The sequence below is a fragment of the Parambassis ranga genome, chromosome 7 (assembly GCF_900634625.1).
Source record: "Parambassis ranga chromosome 7, fParRan2.1, whole genome shotgun sequence".
In the NCBI taxonomy this organism is placed as follows: domain Eukaryota; kingdom Metazoa; phylum Chordata; class Actinopteri; family Ambassidae; genus Parambassis; species Parambassis ranga.
This window is the reverse complement of record NC_041028.1, coordinates 17,224,572-17,242,816: the sequence shown is the minus strand read 5'-3', so window position 1 is coordinate 17,242,816 and position 18,245 is coordinate 17,224,572. Positions and strand designations below refer to the sequence as shown.

The window sequence follows — 18,245 nt, the reverse complement described above, 5'->3', positions numbered from 1 at the left end:
AGCACTTCGCAGTGATACGTGCAATAATAACTGCATCACCGAAAATGAACACGCCGGTCTGTCTGGTCTTCAAAAAGGCAATTTCCCATTTCTGCTCCACTGTAGTATAGTGAAAATACCACAAGAGAGTATCGTCTTACTAACAATATGTTAACTATCACCCAACATCACCTGATCAAAAATTAACACTATAACAAGGTCCCCGCCTACTTTTAGTTCCTACCACAAGCATACAGCAGATTGCATTACAGCGACTAGCTGCCTTCACAATCAAGTTAATGCGTAAAATGTCCCTTGACAAGCCCAGATTAGACTCTATATGGCATGTTCAGCCAACAAGTCGAATCAAATTTAGCTGAGTAGTCATCTGGCGTAGTCAAATATTACTGTGACTGGGCCATTTTAACGTTAGCCACTCCGGTTATAAGGCCCGGCAGTTAGCTTGCCGGCTAATGTTTGTGTTAGCTAGCTAATGATGAAGCAAATTTGTCAAACATAATATTGCAACACTGTTTAGCGTTTAAACAGCAAAGGCGTTGCTTTACAGATGCGCAGATGTCAGCGATAAGTCGTCCGTTGCTTGAAACTGCATAAAGTTACCTGTCAAGGGAGGCTAAATAGCATTTTGATAAAGTTAGCTATCGTTAGCATGTTAGCTAACGTCAATAACTTGATGCCCGTTCAACTTAAGCTCGAGTAGCTTGCTAACAGCTAATGGTAGCTAAATTGGTAACGTTTCCCATCGAACTTAACTAGCCGAGCTAAGTTAGCTAGCCAGGTAAATCCTGGGTGGTTACGTTGAGTTTTGGAGCACACAGACGCACACAGTTTATTGACATGTAACCGGTTACCTGTTGATTATAGACCCAATAAGCTGAGGTAGCTCTTTCGTCTCAAAAGCGGTATAAGAAGCTGATAAAAGCGGCCGCACTGCCGCTGTCCATTCGTGTTCCCCATCTCCTCCGCTCGACGCCATCTTGAAATCCCATAGAAAAAACTAGCTACAGTACTGGAAGAAGAAACTGTGAAAGTAATTCACAGGGGGCGCTCACAATCTCTAAACTGTCATGACCACATTTCCTCTAAAATTGTACGTTTTTCTTCATTTAACCAAGCACAATGATTATTTTAATGCAAGCCATGGAATGGTTAGCAATAAAGTTACCAATATGTCAAAATAAATTCCATTATCTGCTAAGTAAATATATTGTAAGAATTTGCTTTATACAGCAATCATTTATTTTATCTTGCTTAGTTTGTATTGATTTTTACATATTTGTAAATATGTATAACTATATGATTCTTGAATAATTGTATCTTCTTCTAAATTATTATTATTGAAATTATTACAAATTATTACACCACCGCAGAATGAGATTGTTGACTATATTGTCTCCTAGACCAACACTGGTTCAATATAATGTAGGCTAAATCAAAATGTACTACATAACATCTTTTATTATTACAAAGATGCATCTTTTTTCTTTAAATTTAATCAAATGTGAAGAAAGTATTGCACTGAATGTACATTTACTTTAACCATATCTACAAGAACAGCAGCGTTTTTTTATCCATTTATCATGGTGAAAACATTAGGTACTGTATTTTTGTAAAATCTGAATACTGTTACTGCAGTATGCCATATTAACCTTTAGGGGGCAGCACCTTTTTTTCCCACAAGAGGAAGTCGGTCGACCGTCGACTTCCTCTATTCTTTCAGAGAAAGTCGAAGCTACTGCTGCAATGGCAATGCTAATTTTGTTGTGGCTAAAATGTATAATTTTATGCAGCACCGTCGAAGCAGTGTTTGAGGATCAAGTAGGAAAATTCGACTGGTAAGAAGAACCTATGAAATGAACAAATACAGGGTTTGTTTTTACGAGCAGCGATTTTAGTTTAGAAATGCTAATGCTAACACCTGTCACAAGCAACTAGCTCCGACTCGTTGTGTTAGGAATAGACTGTTACCGTGTTCATAGTTTGCAATATTTCCAATTGAAAAATCATGTATTCCTATAAATAAATTGCTTAATGTGGTTGAGAGCCGACAGTCTGTGCCATCCTTTTAACAATCATCAGCTTTTTCATTTGAACTGTGTCAGACTGGGGTTTGATTCATTCAGCGATTCTACGAAGACTAGCTCGATGACCTTCTGAATGCCTGCATTCTGCTTTTTGTGTTTGACAGGAGGCAGCAATATGTAGGCAAGGTTCGTTTTTCTCATTTTGACGCACAAGTGCAGTCATCCAAAAAGGTGCTTCTGGCAACGGAGAGCAACGTTTTTGCTGCACTTAATACCAGGACTGGGGAGCTTTGTAAGTGTTTTTGTTAGTCTGAACGATGGCCCGCCTGACATACAGCGTGCACTGCAGTTTTAATGACTTTTTATTAAATGTCTGTTGCAGTCTGGAGACACGTGGATAAGGCTGGAGCAGAGGGAAATATTGATGCTCTTTTGCACCATGGACAAGGTTCTTTTTTGTTATTCCAATTGAGTATATAGAAGTTGTTCTTTCACTGTAAGTGGATTTTAAACAAATCTGTCTTTGTTTCATAGATGCAGTGCTCGTGGTTGGTAATGGGCGCTTGCTGCGCTCCTGGGATGTCAGTGTTGGTGGTTTGAACTGGGAAATTGTGCTGGACTCTGGCAGGTGAGTATCTGTTGGACTTGCAGTGAATACAGGTTGGAATTGTCTTTATTTTGATCAAATCACAACTGCTTTTGTTATGCATTTTAGTTTTCAGGCAGCCTGTTTAGTTGGACTGACAGACACGGTGAGACATGTGGCTGTTTTGAAGAAAAACATCATCTCGCTCCATTACCTCTCTAATGGTCATCAAAAATGGATAGAAAATCTTCCAGAAAGGTTAGAGATGTGGATTTTATTTGGGATGATTTTGTCAGACGTAATATATAAATCACAATGTTCACAGTGCATATTCTTAAACTCTTCTCTGTGTTTGTCTTTTTATCTCTCCAGTGAAAATGTGGATTACCAGGCTGTGTATTCTGATGGAAATGGTGAAGTGTATGCTTTGGGTGTTGTTCCACATTCCCACATTGCTGTTGTTGCTTACAGTGTGGAAGATGGAGAAATAATCAAGCAGGTATGTAAGAAAGACACATTTGACATTTTAAATGCAGCCTTAAAAACAATTTGTCTAATATCCATTTGTTTGTTTTGTTTTTGCTTATGTTGTTTTCAGAGCTCAGTTGAAGCTCCATGGCTGTCCAACATATTAGCGAGCTGCACAGTGGTTGGCCAAGGGATGCTGACATGTGTAGACTCTGCAACTATGTCTCTGTATACACTTGACTTAAACCAACAGTCGCAGATGACACAGATTCCCCTGCAGGTATTAAACAAAAAAAGCTACCCTTTTCTCGAACCCTTTATATTTATATGTTCCTCAGTTTATCTGTGCAGAATCTTTTCAGTGGTTTTAAAAGTGTTATTATTCATCTCCTTGTAGTCACTGGGACTTGAAGTAGCCCCAGGATTTCACCCTGTCCTGGTGTCACACCAGCCCAACCCAGCTCATAAGCCGCTCTCAGAGTTCTTCCTCCAGCTTGGCCCCGACCAGTACCTGCTTCTTCAGCTCAGCGAGGGGCAGATTGTCACACTGAGGGATTTTAAGCCTGTACGTAACCTTTTCCATGCATGACTGAGATGTTTACTGCTCAGACCACTAGTTGCCTGCAGCTTTTGCTAAGCAGAAATAGTACAATTATTGGAATAACTGAGTAGGACAGTTTCAGTGATTTGCAAATTGGTGCATTTTGTGTTAGTTTATCCGATACAGAGCTACAAACTATCTTGAAGAATATAAATATAAATATTTCTAGAATGTGTAATTGCTCATTTCTTTAACTGTGATTTATAAACTGTGTCTTTTGTCTTTTAGGCCTTTCTGGTTTCATTTGCAACCACTGGAGAGAAGACTGTTGCAGCTGTCATGTCACCCAAGAATAAAACTGTAAGTTAATATGAAATCACACCTTGTGATTTTTTTTTATTATTATTTTATTTAAAATATATGCATGTTAGCTTCCTCAGTGCAATCTTCAATAACTCTTTGCTAAAACCTTGATTATTTTATAATTAAAAGAGGTAAATGTCATGAAGGTAATCTAATTACATTTTCCATTTTTAAGTACTCTAAAAGCTGATCATCTGTCTCTGTTTTCTAGGCTTGCAGTATTAACCTCTTTGGTGCTGAGACTGGACGCAGGCTTCTAGACACAACACTGATCTTTACTGTGGATCCTAATGGTGGGAAACCAGAGAAGGTGAGTTGGTAGTTTGTCTAGTGATCCTGTTGTTGATACAGAAACCATGGCTTACTAATAGTCTGGCACTACATGACCGATTGTGGAGCCTTAACAAAGTTTTATTTCTTCTGTCTTTCAGCTGTATGTACAGGCCTACTTGAAAAAAGATGACTCTGTTGGCTACAGGGTCATGGTGCAAACAGAAGACCACGCCCTCACATTCATACAGCAACCGGGTATAAAATGACAAATTGTTTACTTTATGCTCAATGTTCTGCTATCTCGTGTGTGTTTTTTTTTTTTATTCTACCACTGGGAGGTGCCAAAGTCTTAACATTTTGAGAGCATATACTGTAACTACGTCTGTGTCTGGATGATTTTCATAATGTGAAGAATTCATCCATCATTGCACCGTGCATCTATTACATCTATCCACAGTGCAAAGAGAGTGGTGAGCCAAGCTTTGATAACATTTTGGGATTTCCCCATTTGTTAATCATCATAAATACTGCCTACATCTGACCACTTTGTGGAGCACAAATAGACTCTAAGGTTTTCAGACTGTACTCACCATCAATGTCCTTTCCATAAGCATGAAAGGAAAGTCTGTCATCATTTAACCATTGGAAAGTGCTGCATGCTGCCACAGGGTGTGGGAAGCGAAATGAATTATCATCACAGAACAATAATGAGTCCTGCTTTCCAGGGCGTTTAATGTGGACAAGAGAGGAGGCCCTGTCGGAAGTGGTGACAATGGAAATGGTGGACCTTCCCCTTACTGGAACACAGGCTGAGCTGGAAGGAGAGTTTGGCAAAAAGGCCGGTAAATGTCAAACCAAAATCCCCTCCCCTTTATTTCTATGTATTTTGTCAATTTTCAGCTTTTAGTAATTGCTAAGTTGACTTTAGCTGATTATACCCCGCTGATTTAGAACTGATGAGTAAATGTGTCTATTTCTCCGATGCAATGTGTTTTAGGCTTTTTTTTTAAGGGTTTACAGGCGGTTTGAAAACTGTCTTGCTTTCTGAATCACTGCTTCACTAGCTTCACATGTTTTGTTGTCTCTGTTTCTGTTGCTGCGAATGGATTCAGCTATTCAAGGTAACGCATTTCTCTTACTTTTCTCAATGTTAGTGTCACATGTTGATGTCAATTTCTTTTTAGCATCCACTGAACGTCTCTTTTAGTCACACCATTCACTTCAACCCCCTGTTCGTATAGAGATTGCTATGAAATATTAACTCAAATCAGTGAATGCATGCTCTTGCTGTTATTTGTCTAGACGGCCTGATGTCGATGGTGTTGAAGAGGCTCTCCTCTCAGCTCATCTTGCTGCAGGCCTGGATCGCTCACCTTTGGAAGCTGTTCTATGATGCTCGCAAGCCCAACAGCCAAGTGAAGAATGACGTCACCATTGAGAACCTGTCCAGAGATGAGTTTAACTTGCAGAAGATGATGGTGATGGTTACAGCATCTGGGAAGGTAAAGCTCACCTCCTCCTTCAAATTATTGGTTTTTATTAAATTTAATATGGACATGTCAGACTTCTCTTTTTGTCTTTTTTTGCTGTTAAGCTCTTTGGGATTGACAGTAAGACCGGCAGTATTTTATGGAGGCACTACCTGGACAACATCCCATCTAATGCAGCTTTTAAACTAATGGTGCAACGGACAACTGCCCACTTCCCTCATCCCCCACAATGCACGCTGCTCATCAAAGACAAGGTATATAATCCAAGCTTCAGCTTCAGGTCTGCTATTGATTTGAGACTGAAAAATGCAGTTCTGGTACAGATCAGTACTACACATGAAGGGTGAATCTTTGCCATGTGAGTTTTTGCCATTTTCTCTATTGTTCTTTAATATTAGGACACAGGCCTGGCCATGCTGCATGTTTTTAATCCCATCTTTGGAAAGAAAAGTCACGTCTCTCCACCAGCTCTACCTCAGCCAATACTTCAGTCACTCATGCTGCCACTCATGGACCAGGATTATGCTAAAGTCTTGCTTCTCGTTGATGACCAGTACAAGGTATGGTGTGGCGGAGGAGTCATCCATGGTAATGACAGTTTGTTCATAAATATCAACACTTACATATCGTATGTTCCTATCGGTGACAGAGAGGAAAATTCAGAAAAGAGAACAAAGTCATGTTATTCCCACTCACTGTCAAACATTTTGTATCAATCTTCCCCTCTTCCCCCAGGTGTCTGCTTTTCCATCTACTAAGAATGTACTACAGCAGCTCCAGGAGATGGCCTCATCTATATTCTTTTATCTGATCGACTCCAACCAAGGAAGACTTTCTGGCTACAGACTAAGAATGGCAAGTCAATCAGCATTATTTCAGGTTCCCACAGTGAATGAGTGACTGATTTGCAATAAATCAATAATGATGATTTTGTGCTTTAGGACCTGTCAACCGAGCAGATCTGGGAGGTCGCCATTCCCGCAGACATACAGAGGATCGTTTCTGTCAAAGGAAAAAGAGCCAATGAGCATGTGCACTCCCAGGGCAGAGTAATGGGAGATCGCAGTGTACTCTATAAGGTACAGTAACTTGACTGTGGTTTGAAAGGGAGTGCTGAGAAACTTTAAATGATGTCTTTGCTTTCATTTGTTTTGTTATGGCTCAACCTTCCCGTTTTAGTCAGAATGACAGAGGCACTCCTCTCTCCTAATGTAAACTGAAACTCATTTTTACCTCTGGTCACTGTTTTCTTGGTGAATCATACTGTCTTGATGAATCAGAGTATACTATGTTTTTATAGGAGTGTTGTTCCTGCTTGTACTCGGATAGTAGAAGTCTGAAAGGTGGCACATTACGGTTTCCACAGTGGTATGCGGTTACAATGGAAGGACTTCTTATCAGTCACAGTTGAGAGGAGGAATGAAGAGGAGCCAGACCGTTGGGATTATGCCATTTTTCTGTGTTACCGAGAACCCAGAGAACTGTTTATTAGAATACAAAATGTGTACTTTCAACCTCAATTAAACAATTTGTTCTACATTCCTACAGTACCTGAACCCTAACCTGCTGGCTGTGGTAACTGAGAGCACAGACACACACCTGGAGCGCAGCTTTGTAGGGATCCTCCTGATCGATGGCGTGACTGGTCGCATCATCCATGAGGCCGTTCAGAGGAAAGCCAGAGGCCCTGTGCATGTTGTGCACTCTGAAAACTGGGTGGTGGTGAGCATGACTGTTCAGTTTTATGGATAGAAATGGCAACGATCCTTACTTGTTGCTTAGTACTTGGTGACATAACTAAAGAAACGATGAAGGGGACACAGGCAGTTACTTTGATCTCCCTGTATTTCCCTGTCTGACTCTGCAGTATGAATACTGGAGCACCAAGTCTCGCAGGAACGAGTTCTCTGTAATTGAGCTCTATGAGGGAATGGAGCTGTACAACAGCACTGTGTTCAGCTCGCTGGACCGGCCACATGCTCCTCAGGTGCTCCAGCAGTCTTACATTTTCCCCTCCTCCATTTCTACTTTGGAGGCCACCCTTACCGAGAAGGGCATCACCAGCCGCCATCTGCTGAGTAAGTTAGTTATAGAGGGTGCCTATTTTCTTTTGGATGTTTGACTATAACTTGTCTTTTTCCATATGTTCTAATATGTTTATATGGGCTGTCTTTGGTACAGTTGGCTTGCCTTCTGGAGGGATTTTGTCATTACCAAAGATGTTCCTCGATCCACGCAGGCCTGAAATAGTATCTGAGCAAAGCCGGTAAGTCCACCAGTCAGACCCTGAATAAACATTTAAACATTTTTTCCCCTCCATCTTCTATTCTGACCCGTTAACTTGATCCTCAGTGAGGAGAACCTGATACCCTATGCACCTGAGCTACTGATCCGCACAGAGTGGTTTATCAACTACAACCAGACTATATCCAGAGTGCGAGGCATTTACACTGCTCCGTCTGGACTGGAGTCAACTTGCCTGGTGAGTCTGCATTTGCTCTAAACAAAACAACACAGTGCCGCCATCAGAATTAAAATCAGAATTATCCCAGAATATATGACAGATAAAGAAAGATTCAGGAAATGTGATTTAGCCGGAATTATTTTGTAATTCCATCACTGCATTAAATTATAATAAATATTAAAAGCATATCATATTGCATTACAATAGCTTTTAGAGTCTCTTCAGAAAGTCAGATTTTTGATGAGCCCCAGGTGACATGCAGGGTTTAACATGGTTCTACATATCAGGGCACTTAGTGCTTCTATACTAAGTAAGAGTGAAAGCGGCAGCCAGGTGCTGCTAATCAAATATCCTTGATGGGTTAATAATCATCATTAAGTGTGAGCACCTCTATAAAAGCACAACCTGTGTGGTTGACAGATCTATATTTATAGCCTATAGTCATGTTTATACTGAATTTTGGATATTTTATAAAATAAAAAACATCTGGGTTTTTTGTACTGTACAAGTCTCCTCTTGCTTTGTATCAGAAGTGTACATATTCACAGAATTATCGACTTAATGAAGAATCTGACTGCTGTGAGGCTTGTATACATGTATAAGCAAGTCCCTGTGTTACTGGGACTTACTGTGCAGTCAATCCTGAATAAGGGGGTGGAGATGTTTGGAAATGGCACGATGGCTTTTTGTCCTCCATTCTCCCCTTTTGTAGTTGTATATGTCACAAATGCATGCACTTCCTGTCATTTATTAGGCACTCAAACTACAAGTGTTAAATGTCCAGAAATGAAATAATCCTTTTTTCCCTCTTTGCAGGTTGTGGCTTACGGTCTGGATATCTATCAGACACGTGTTTATCCCTCGAAGCAGTTTGACGTGCTCAAAGACGATTACGACTACATGCTGATCAGCAGCGTTCTCTTGGCCCTTTTCTTTGCCACTATGATCAGCAAACGCCTGGCAGAAGTCAAACTGCTCAACCGAGCCTGGCGGTAATCCGATCGTCACATTCCCATATCCGACAGCCCCGCGGCTGCATGAAGGACCTCAGCCCAAGGAGATGAGACAGCTGAGGCTGTGCCTGTAGAAGAACACAGGTCAACGTTCAATGAGGCCCATAAGGAACTGCAGGGGTGAGGCAAAGGTGGGAAGGGGAGGGGTGAAAAGGAGGGGGTTAGTAAAGGTTTTATGTGTTTGTTTTTTAACTTATTTTGCAAAAACAAGAAATTATTTGAGAGTAGATTCATTTTCTCTTTGTGCCACATCATTTTGATTAAATGTTTAACACACAACTAATTACAAATGAATGGAACTGACTGAGATTAACTAAACTGTGGAGTTTGGAAATCACTACACACGTGAAGGTTAGGCACTTCAACAATCCAAGATTCTTTTCGAGACTTTCTGCATCATCAGACTGGTCTCATGTAAAGCAGGGATACGTGTGGAAGTGAGGGAACAGACATGAATGAATGCATTAACTACTGTATGTCATGATTTGGTACAAGACCATAGCTGAATGGTTAGCTTTTTTATTCATGTTGTCACACAAAATTAACTGTGACTACAAAGTATGGGGTGATGATCACATGGATGAGAAATGGTTATTTAGGCTTTCCTGAACACTCGTACACAAAAACATCACATGTTTTGACCCAGGAAAATATCAACAGTAGCCTTCAGTTTACGTCCATCAATCATCTTGCAGCTTATTTATTTGTAAGCAGTGTTGATCCCACTATAGGCTACTGTTGATGGTCTATTAAAATTTCTTTCAAAACTCCAGTCTGAGTTTTTATTTTCTTATTTTCTAAGTTTCTAAGCAGCTCCAACAGATAATTGTTAAGGAATTACTCATATCCCTTGAACTTTTCCACATTTTGTCACATTACAACCACAAACCTTAATATAATATGTTGCGATTTAGTGTGACACAAAGTAGAGCATAAATTGTGAAGTGGAAGGAAAATGATTCATGGTGTTAAAAAAATTTCCACAAACTAAAATATGAAAAGCGTTGCATGCATATGTATTTAGCCCCCTTTCACTCAGATACTCCCAAATAAAATCAAGTGCAAACAGCTGCCTTCAGAAGTAATTGGTAAGTAAGTACAGCTGTACTGTGAAGGCCTCAGAGGGTTGTTAGAGAACAACCCTCTGAGGGGTAGAAGACGGTTAGGATCTAAAAACATATTCCAAGCTTTGATTATCTCATGGAGCACTGTTCAATCCATCATTTGAAAATGGAAAGCAAATAGCATAACCAAACCTACCAAGACATGGCCGTCAATTTAAACAGGCCGGCCGAGGAGAATGTAAATCAGAACATCAGCCAAGATGCCCACGGTTATTCTTAAGGAGATGCAGAGATCCACACCTCAGGTGGGAGAATATGTTGTTTATATTGGAAGAGTGGCAAGAAGTATGTGTGGTAGAAACTTAACAATGCACATGAACAGTGAACACACCGCCCCCACTGTAAAAAACATGGTGGCAGCATCATGCTATGAGGATGCTATTCTTCAGCAGGGACAGGGAAGCTGGTCAGAGGGTTACCTTCCAGCAGGACAACGACCCTGGACATACAGCCAGAGCTACAATGGAATGGTCCAGACCTAAATCCTATTGAGAACCTGTGGCAAGACTTAGGCCCCGTTCACACTGGAGAAAGTCATTCCAGCTAGAGTAGGATTGAGCCCAGACAGCCTTTAAACTGGATGCGTTCACACCTATTTTCAAATCTGGCTAGCACACAGTTGTGTCCGCACTCAATCCGGCTTCATCCAGTGTGTTTGCTGTTCTCCAAACCACTAGGTGGCGCCTCGTAATATGGCTAATAATGTGGCAAGCCGGATTCGCTAGCCACATTTGCGTTCACACCTGAGCCACATTTGAGCCAATCCTGCTAGATCCACCTCTCGAGGGTGGATCTAGTCGGATTGAAATCAAACTGGATTCAGCTGGATTGGAGGTGTTCACACTCGGAAAAAAACACATCTGGATTGATCTGGATGCGGCCAAATCCTGCTTAAGCCACATTTTTTTCCCCAGTGTGAACGGGGCCTTAGAAACTGCCGTTCACAGATGCTCTACATCCACACTGACTGTGAACGGGAGCTATTTTGCAAAGAAGGATAGGCAAAAATTGTCTCAAAAAACAGTCTCAAGATCAGCCACTCAGCTTTCTATTCATATTAAACAACAACAGGCCAGCCATGGAATGAATAAGTTATTTATTTTCATAAATAGATTAAAAACAGCTTTACAATGATTAACTTTTGACACATGATGAAGTTAACAAACTAAAAGTGACACCTTCATGTGACACCTATCAGGTTGCTGTAACAGTGTTTGTAAATGTGGGCCTGCACCTTATCATTGGAAAAAAAGAATTAAAGGTCCAATCTGTACATTTTGGCAACAAACAGAACATAAATCAAATCATTTCCCCAATAATTAAAGGATTTTCTGTTGTTGATGATGATTTAACAAAAGAAACTGTATCTGAGTCAATTAATGCAAAAGCTTTGACTTGTTCTTCATACAAATCAAGACCTCTGCCCAACAGGTTGTGAGGAGTGAAACTTTCCCAGAATTTCAAAGTAAAATACAGGAATCAATACTTTTTTTTTGCAGGTAGAATATGATGTAAATCAGATTATAAAAATAGAAAAACAAAAAAACATATCAATACATGGCCATTTTCAAGCAGCTTTGTCATTAAAGTAACACACATGGAATGTTTTGGTACAAGCCCAGCTCGCACCTTTGTTATTATCATTATTATTATGCTCTCTTGTAAGAGTGTATAGTGTAAGATTTGTGGTATGTGCTGTCAGTCTTAGTAAAAATGAATGATGCAGTGAACTGAAACTGAACAGAAGTTACACAATGTGAAAACATTTTACCACAATTAGTGAAAAATACTGCAACATCATTATGATTATTCCATGTTGAACAGACGGCTCTAAAATACTGACCAGGTAAAATGTTCAGTCACAAACCTCACAGTGCAGCTGTATATATAAAATACATCAGTCATTAAAAAATGAACACCAGTATGACGTGTGTCATTAGTGAACATTAATGATGTCATTGTACTCTGTCTTTAAGATTTCTACCTTCTCTGCCACACACCACTGCTCCCTGTCCTCCCTGGCTCGCTCATCAGCCGCTCTCGCCTGTCCGTGTGTGTCTGTCGGCCTGGCGGCAGGAGGATGTAGTGGGTGGTGCTGGCCTGTCTGCCGTCCTTTAGAATAGGGACGATGCGGGGAGTAACCTGAGCGGCCGGTGGCGTCCATTCACTCTGTTGTCTCTGTAAAGCCTTGCTCACGTATTTAGGGTTAGCAGCAAAACTCTGCGTGGCAGGCATCACTCCGTTGATGTATATCGGAAGACTTTTGGGGCTGGAGGTGCGAGGTGGGCACGGTGGGACCAAAGGGACCCTTGGAGGAATTTTGGGAGGCTTGTCTTCCTCGTTGGTGCTCACAGTCTTTGAGAGAGCAGGAGGTTTTGGCGGTATGGGGATGCGAGGAGGGATTTCTGGCTTGTCAGCGGGGCAGGTTGTGGTACTGGAAAAACACATTCTGGATGAAAGTTGTTGGTCTGGATCTTTGCTTCCAGAAGCATCCTCGACATGCTGGTTGTCTTCTCTCTGGAAAGCGAATGTCCAATTGTTGGCTCCAAACCAGCTTGATCTACCCATTGGTCTGTCCGCACTGCTCGGCCAGGAGAAAGCGATGGAGCCGATCCCAGTAGCTGCGGCCTGCAGGGAGCTCTCCTGGTATGCATAATTTACTTGGCCACAGTCTCTGTTGGTGCCCCTGCAAATGGCCCTGGGGTAACTTTTAGGCAGAAGGCGCTGTTGGTCACTGGTAAAGAACTCCACTTCACTGTCTGCAGCTTCATCTGACATGAGCTCCTCTGGATCAGGTAGCGGAGGCAGAGGTTTTGCCTCTCTCTGAGGGGCCTCGAATGCTGCTCGTCTATGGCAGGAAGGGACCACCTGGTCTCCCTCATGGGCCAGCAGTGCGTTATTAGACGTTGAGCAGTAAGTGTCAGAGTAGAAAGGAGTCTGGGAGAGGGAGATGTTGGCTGGGAGAGGAGAGAAAAAAACAGCATCACAATAACTTTTATAAATCTTATCACTGTTGTGAGAGGAACATGGAGAAAAAAACAACTTTCAATGGCTGATAGAGGAGGGACGAAAACAGAAGCTGCCCAATCTCCAACTCCTCGCTCACTGAAGATATTGTGCCGGAAACCAGAGTAAAAACATGTTCAAAACGACCGCTTAACCTATCACCTTCTTCGTCAAACATCAGCCACAACACCCTGATTAACACAGGAATCGTCATTATCTGCAGGGCGGGCTGTGATCTTAACTTGAGCTTCCCATAACCTTCTGTGTGGAAACATCCGACGTGCCCCAGACTGCAGGGACAGCTGGTGACCAGGGAGCGATAGCTTTGCCTCCTCCTTCACCCCGATTTCACTCTGCTGATACACAACTCAGCTCCACCAGAGCAAACCGCACACACTGCTTTAGCAGTTAAAAGGTTTAACTTTCTAGTTTCTGATCAAGACAAAAAAAAAATGAGAATATGAATCTCATGATTCTGACAAACAGAACTTGTCAAAGGAGTCCTGGGCCAAAAACAAATGCCCTAAATGTTTCATAGTGATGGCTGATGACAACAAAAATGAATATTTTGCTTCAAATATATTTTCTTGCTATTTGTCCTTATTTTGTATTTGTCTGTGTATCAATCTATCTTCGCTTGTCAGTGATATAAAGTACACACTGAGCACATTACTCACTTTCAAAATAAGAGCAGAAGAAGCACAGTGGGCCAAAATAATAGAAACGTCTGGCCAGCACTCCCCATGTTAAGCAGCTCACGATTAATATATAATTAAAAGCATTTCTGTAGTTAATTTAATAATTGTGTGGTAAAAATGCCTGGTTTTCTTCTTCATGTGTCTAGACGAAGACTTACCATTACACTCTTTGGCCACTCTTTGCTGTTGTCGAAGCTCCTTCAGGTTATGTTCCCGGTCAGCACTCAGGCCAAAGCACATTCTGCAACAACAACAAGAGAGGTTGAGAAATCCATACGCAGCTGTGCATGTGTGTGTAAATCATTCCTGCACATAGGTCAGTCATTGGATGTGAAATAACAAGCATGACAAACGCTGTTACAGAATACATGTTCTGCCTTCTTCTTTCTATTTGTTTACATTATGTAACAGTACAGCAACTTAACCTTTATTTTGCATTAAATTACTGCATCTGTTGGGTGTATGTACATGCAGACTGCTGTTTTTATCTCTTCTACTAAACATAAACATGAAAACAATTAGAGGAAATGGAGTGAATGTGAGTATCAGATGCCTTGTAAATAACTGCAGGTGTTTTCTTTTACAACGTCTTAACGAGACATGAGGTACTGAACTTGTTGACTTGTTTACGCACAGAATCCCACTACATTAAAAAATCAATACGTAAATGGCTCTAGAATAAAACTTTTTTATTATTATTTATTTATAATGAAGGTTTAAATAGTGTAGCTACATTTTTGTGTTTACTTCTGCGTACCTGTTCAGGTCATGCTGCCCCCAGTAGTTATTCTGACTCCCAGCCATGTTGTGGCAAAAATCGCACATGAAGGTCTGTCTGATATGGTTCTGTAGCTCCGACACAAGCCAGCTCCTTCAAACCCATCACAGCATCGTTCCACCCGGTGCTGAGCTGCTGAAGAGATCCGATAAATACATAAATAGGTCAGAATTTAAGCATTAACCACATAACACAAAGTACTTTTTTTCTCCATATTTGGCCTTTGCATTACATCACTCCTTTCATTTGTTCAGCTCAGAGTGAAATGTCCACAAAACTGGGCGCATAAACAGCATACATCTATAACAGAACTCCATCCAGCTGACCAGGCCAAAGGTCAGCTATCTACCATAAATGCCTGAAGGAGAATCAGGGATCACACACATACACTCTCCATCATGCAATTCTGTCTAAACATAGGATATTTTAGGGGTGTAATGCTTGTCATGTCCTATCGGGGGTCTGTCTATAACATTTTTTCTATTAAAGAAGCCATGCACAAACATTTACTTAGATATTTCCATATTTCCCCAACATATACATGTGTAATCCACTCCATTGTTTTTTGGGTTTTAGGCTCTAAGAAACACAACAAACAGAACCCAGTAAATGACTTCCGTCTGTTCTGGGCAGCTGCCACATGTATCTCTTTGTGGTTTTCAGTTTAAAGCGGTGGGTCTGAGGAACAGGCTGTTGCACAACCTCTGGGTCAGATGTGGGAGGGCGAAAGCACTCCTCACCCTCCTTCCTCTCTGTGACCATGAAACACTGCAGTATCTGCCTTCACAACAGGGCCTAATTGTGTAGCATTCCTGTGATGCTGAATGACAACCTCCACCAGTTATTACGCACATATTTAAAGGAGAAACTTAGTTTGTGTTTCTGTGAGGATGTTAGTTTAGAATATGAGGATTTGCAGAGAGCAAAGAAAGCAAGTCAAATTCTGCTTTTATGTCAGACAGACACATTCTATCATGTCCTCACTAAAGGGGGGCTTCAACAGACCAACTGATAACTAGAACTGGGCAATGCTTCCAGGTCAGCGGGCCTCTACCCTGAGATGCTGCTCAGTAGCTACACTGTAGCTTTGCCTCCGATAGATGTTTTGCTCAAATCTTTCTCAGGAACTATAGATAGATCTTTTTGTGACATCAGCCATAGATTTCCTGAAGATCATTTTTAAAGCTCAGTGTGGGAGGCTCCGGCCGTCACCATCTTCCGCTTCCTAATATGGGTAAATCAATGAAGCATGAAGCTGGGCTGAGGTGGGCGGCTGTCTAGCAGCTTGCGATCAGAAACAGTGCCCACCTGTCACTCAAAGTCGCATTAAGTATGCATAAGTTTAAACCTTAAAATAAATACGAAGTGGTGAATTACATATATATATAAATCACATGGATGTCAATAGGGAGTAGGCCAGCTTCACACAGCCACTTGAGTAACTGCAATTTTGTAATGCAAATCCAACACAGACACTTACTGCATGTAAAAATGTAAGCACTAAATTGAACCCACACACACACTTGCCTTCAGGGTATAGCACGGCCTCTTTTTTTACTATCACATTGCCATCTTATTCTTCAAAGTCCTGCTTTGTTTTCGAGCCACTGATTGATCTGCAGTTGAAGTGGGAAGCACACAATGCGGAGCATGCAAAGAGAAACCCACTACAAACAAAACAGTGACTCATGCCTCCATTTGAATATTAATGTCATCCTTAAAACAACCGTCTTTGGCGTCACTTCCACCGTGAGCCTCGGAGACGGTAGACACAGAACAATTATGAATTCTACCAGCAATTACTCAACGTCCATGAATGGAAGCACTCTCAGGCATGAATGGGCCTTTGTGCCACTTTGGTGCACAGTGAAGCAAGCCTGAAAATACAAGTGAACTCTCCCATGAGGTTAGGACTAGAGATACGCCATGGAGATAAACCGACGTGGCCAAGGTATGAGGCTGTGCCGCTACATCTCCCAGCAGGAGGACTGCGTGTGCTGGCATAGTCGGAAGGACACAGCCAGACACTGGAGAAAACAGTTTGTTTGGCTCATGCAGGGGCCTTGACGTGCTATCCTTAGCAGTCCCAACCTCACATTTAAAGGCAACAGACCATTCACTGACCACTGATGAGGTCATTGTGCTAGTATAAAGTACATCTGTTAGACTTTATTCCTATTTCCACTCTGGGATCTTTTTATTTGTGAGACGTATTATACTTTATGTCAACAATACTCATACTTTATTATGATGTGAGCCAATTAAATGCTGTCATAATTAGGATCAATGATCGAAAAAAAATTACATTCTAAACATGCAGTAGAAAGATTTCAAGAAAGAAAATGTGTCATTTTATTAAAATATGCTTTTAATTAAATCATGATCATTTTCACAGACAAGAACAGAGTTGTGGATACTCATCCGATCAATTATGAGTACTTGAAGCAACATTTCTTCATTAGATATAAATATCTATACATCAATAATACAGGCTGTGAGGCCAACGATTGTTTCCTGGCTAACCCTTGAACCATTTTGTGATTCACATACATCAAGGAGGTGATCAGCATCACTATCTGACCACTGGGCCAAACTATGGTATGAGAAAATAAAAACGTACAAACATTCTGATCCAATCAATCAGCCAGAACCATCATTTAATACTTTTCCAAACTTTGAGCAATATTGAAATGAAGACGCTTATTAAAGGGGCTGCAGCATGTGTCACATGAATGGTAGGAAGCATGATTTAACCTATATACAAGCCTATTAGTATTTTGAGAAAATAAGCTGTTTTTATGTTATTTATTTTTTCATCTGACACATATTATTGTTTGTTTATTAACTTATTTTGCAGAAGAGGCCCCCCAATATAAACTAGTCTAGTTTATTTACTTCTCAGCTCCGTCTAGCGGCGGACCGGGGACAGGACAACCAGCCCCCGGTCAGCCGCTTCATCCCGCCTCAGCGGGGCTTCACTTGGCGGACACGGGGGGACCCTGCAGCGGCGCGTCCCGCTCCTCAAAATAATAAACAATTCAGATCATCTACAAACATTTGAAATAGAGATATTTGACCATCGAACGAAACTTTTTTTTTTTTAGATGAGCGGCCGTGTGGAAAACAATCTGTGTCTTTGTATGTAGATCCAGTCTGTTACATAAGTTCCCTTTACGCACAACACTGCTGCTCCTGATCGCCCCGTTTGAAGCAGAGCTAAAGCCCCATGTTTAATCCCATATCTATAAGTGGATTGGAGGTAAAGTAAATAAAGGTCTTACCATGAAAATGCAGATAAACTGATCTCCATGTAAAGCTGGGCTGCCCGTCCAAAGGTGTGGGAATGTGTCTGTAAGATCCCAGTCAAACCTGAACCATGTGCGACATCCCACGTCCGTCAACAACACTGGGAGGTGA

At 41.3% G+C, this 18,245-nt stretch overlaps 3 protein-coding genes across 12 annotated transcripts in view; 1 reads left to right on the top strand and 2 right to left on the bottom strand.

The window, feature by feature from the left end:
• Positions 1-996, bottom strand: part of ubr4 (ubiquitin protein ligase E3 component n-recognin 4) — a 42,427-nt gene extending 41,431 nt beyond the window's left edge. For all 8 annotated transcript variants that reach the window (XM_028409528.1, XM_028409530.1, XM_028409531.1 and 5 more), the window contains exon 1: positions 852-996. In XM_028409528.1, coding sequence (XP_028265329.1) covers positions 852-976 — 125 coding nt within the window. In that variant the 5' untranslated portion in view covers positions 977-996. The remainder of the gene's footprint in view (positions 1-851) is intronic.
• A 695-nt stretch (positions 997-1,691) lies between these two features.
• Positions 1,692-9,994, top strand: emc1 (ER membrane protein complex subunit 1). Of its 2 annotated transcripts, XM_028410509.1 has the most exons (23): positions 1,692-1,835; positions 2,189-2,316; positions 2,407-2,472; positions 2,559-2,652; positions 2,740-2,868; positions 2,983-3,109; positions 3,209-3,358; positions 3,476-3,643; positions 3,908-3,979; positions 4,194-4,292; positions 4,414-4,510; positions 4,981-5,097; positions 5,368-5,376; positions 5,558-5,757; positions 5,850-5,999; positions 6,144-6,305; positions 6,481-6,600; positions 6,687-6,824; positions 7,294-7,467; positions 7,613-7,823; positions 7,927-8,011; positions 8,098-8,227; positions 9,026-9,994. In XM_028410509.1, the coding sequence occupies exons 1-23, from the start codon at positions 1,744-1,746 to the stop codon at positions 9,203-9,205; spliced, it is 2,898 nt and encodes a 965-aa protein (XP_028266310.1). In that variant the 5' UTR covers positions 1,692-1,743; the 3' UTR covers positions 9,206-9,994. The 2 variants fall into 2 exon arrangements, with proteins under 2 accessions (XP_028266310.1, XP_028266311.1); XM_028410510.1 differs by lacking the exon at positions 5,368-5,376 and having other exon boundaries at positions 9,026-9,205.
• Positions 9,995-11,425: 1,431 nt separating this feature from the next.
• Positions 11,426-18,245, bottom strand: errfi1b (ERBB receptor feedback inhibitor 1b). 2 transcript variants are annotated; one of them, XM_028410082.1, is made up of 4 exons: positions 18,110-18,245; positions 14,808-14,963; positions 14,209-14,291; positions 11,426-13,303 (listed from the first exon to the last, which is right to left on the bottom strand). In XM_028410082.1, exons 2-4 carry the CDS (start codon positions 14,873-14,875, stop codon positions 12,327-12,329), a joined length of 1,128 nt encoding a protein of 375 aa, XP_028265883.1. In that variant the 5' UTR covers positions 14,876-14,963; positions 18,110-18,245; the 3' UTR covers positions 11,426-12,326. The 2 variants fall into 2 exon arrangements, with proteins under 2 accessions (XP_028265883.1, XP_028265884.1); XM_028410083.1 differs by having other exon boundaries at positions 14,808-14,960.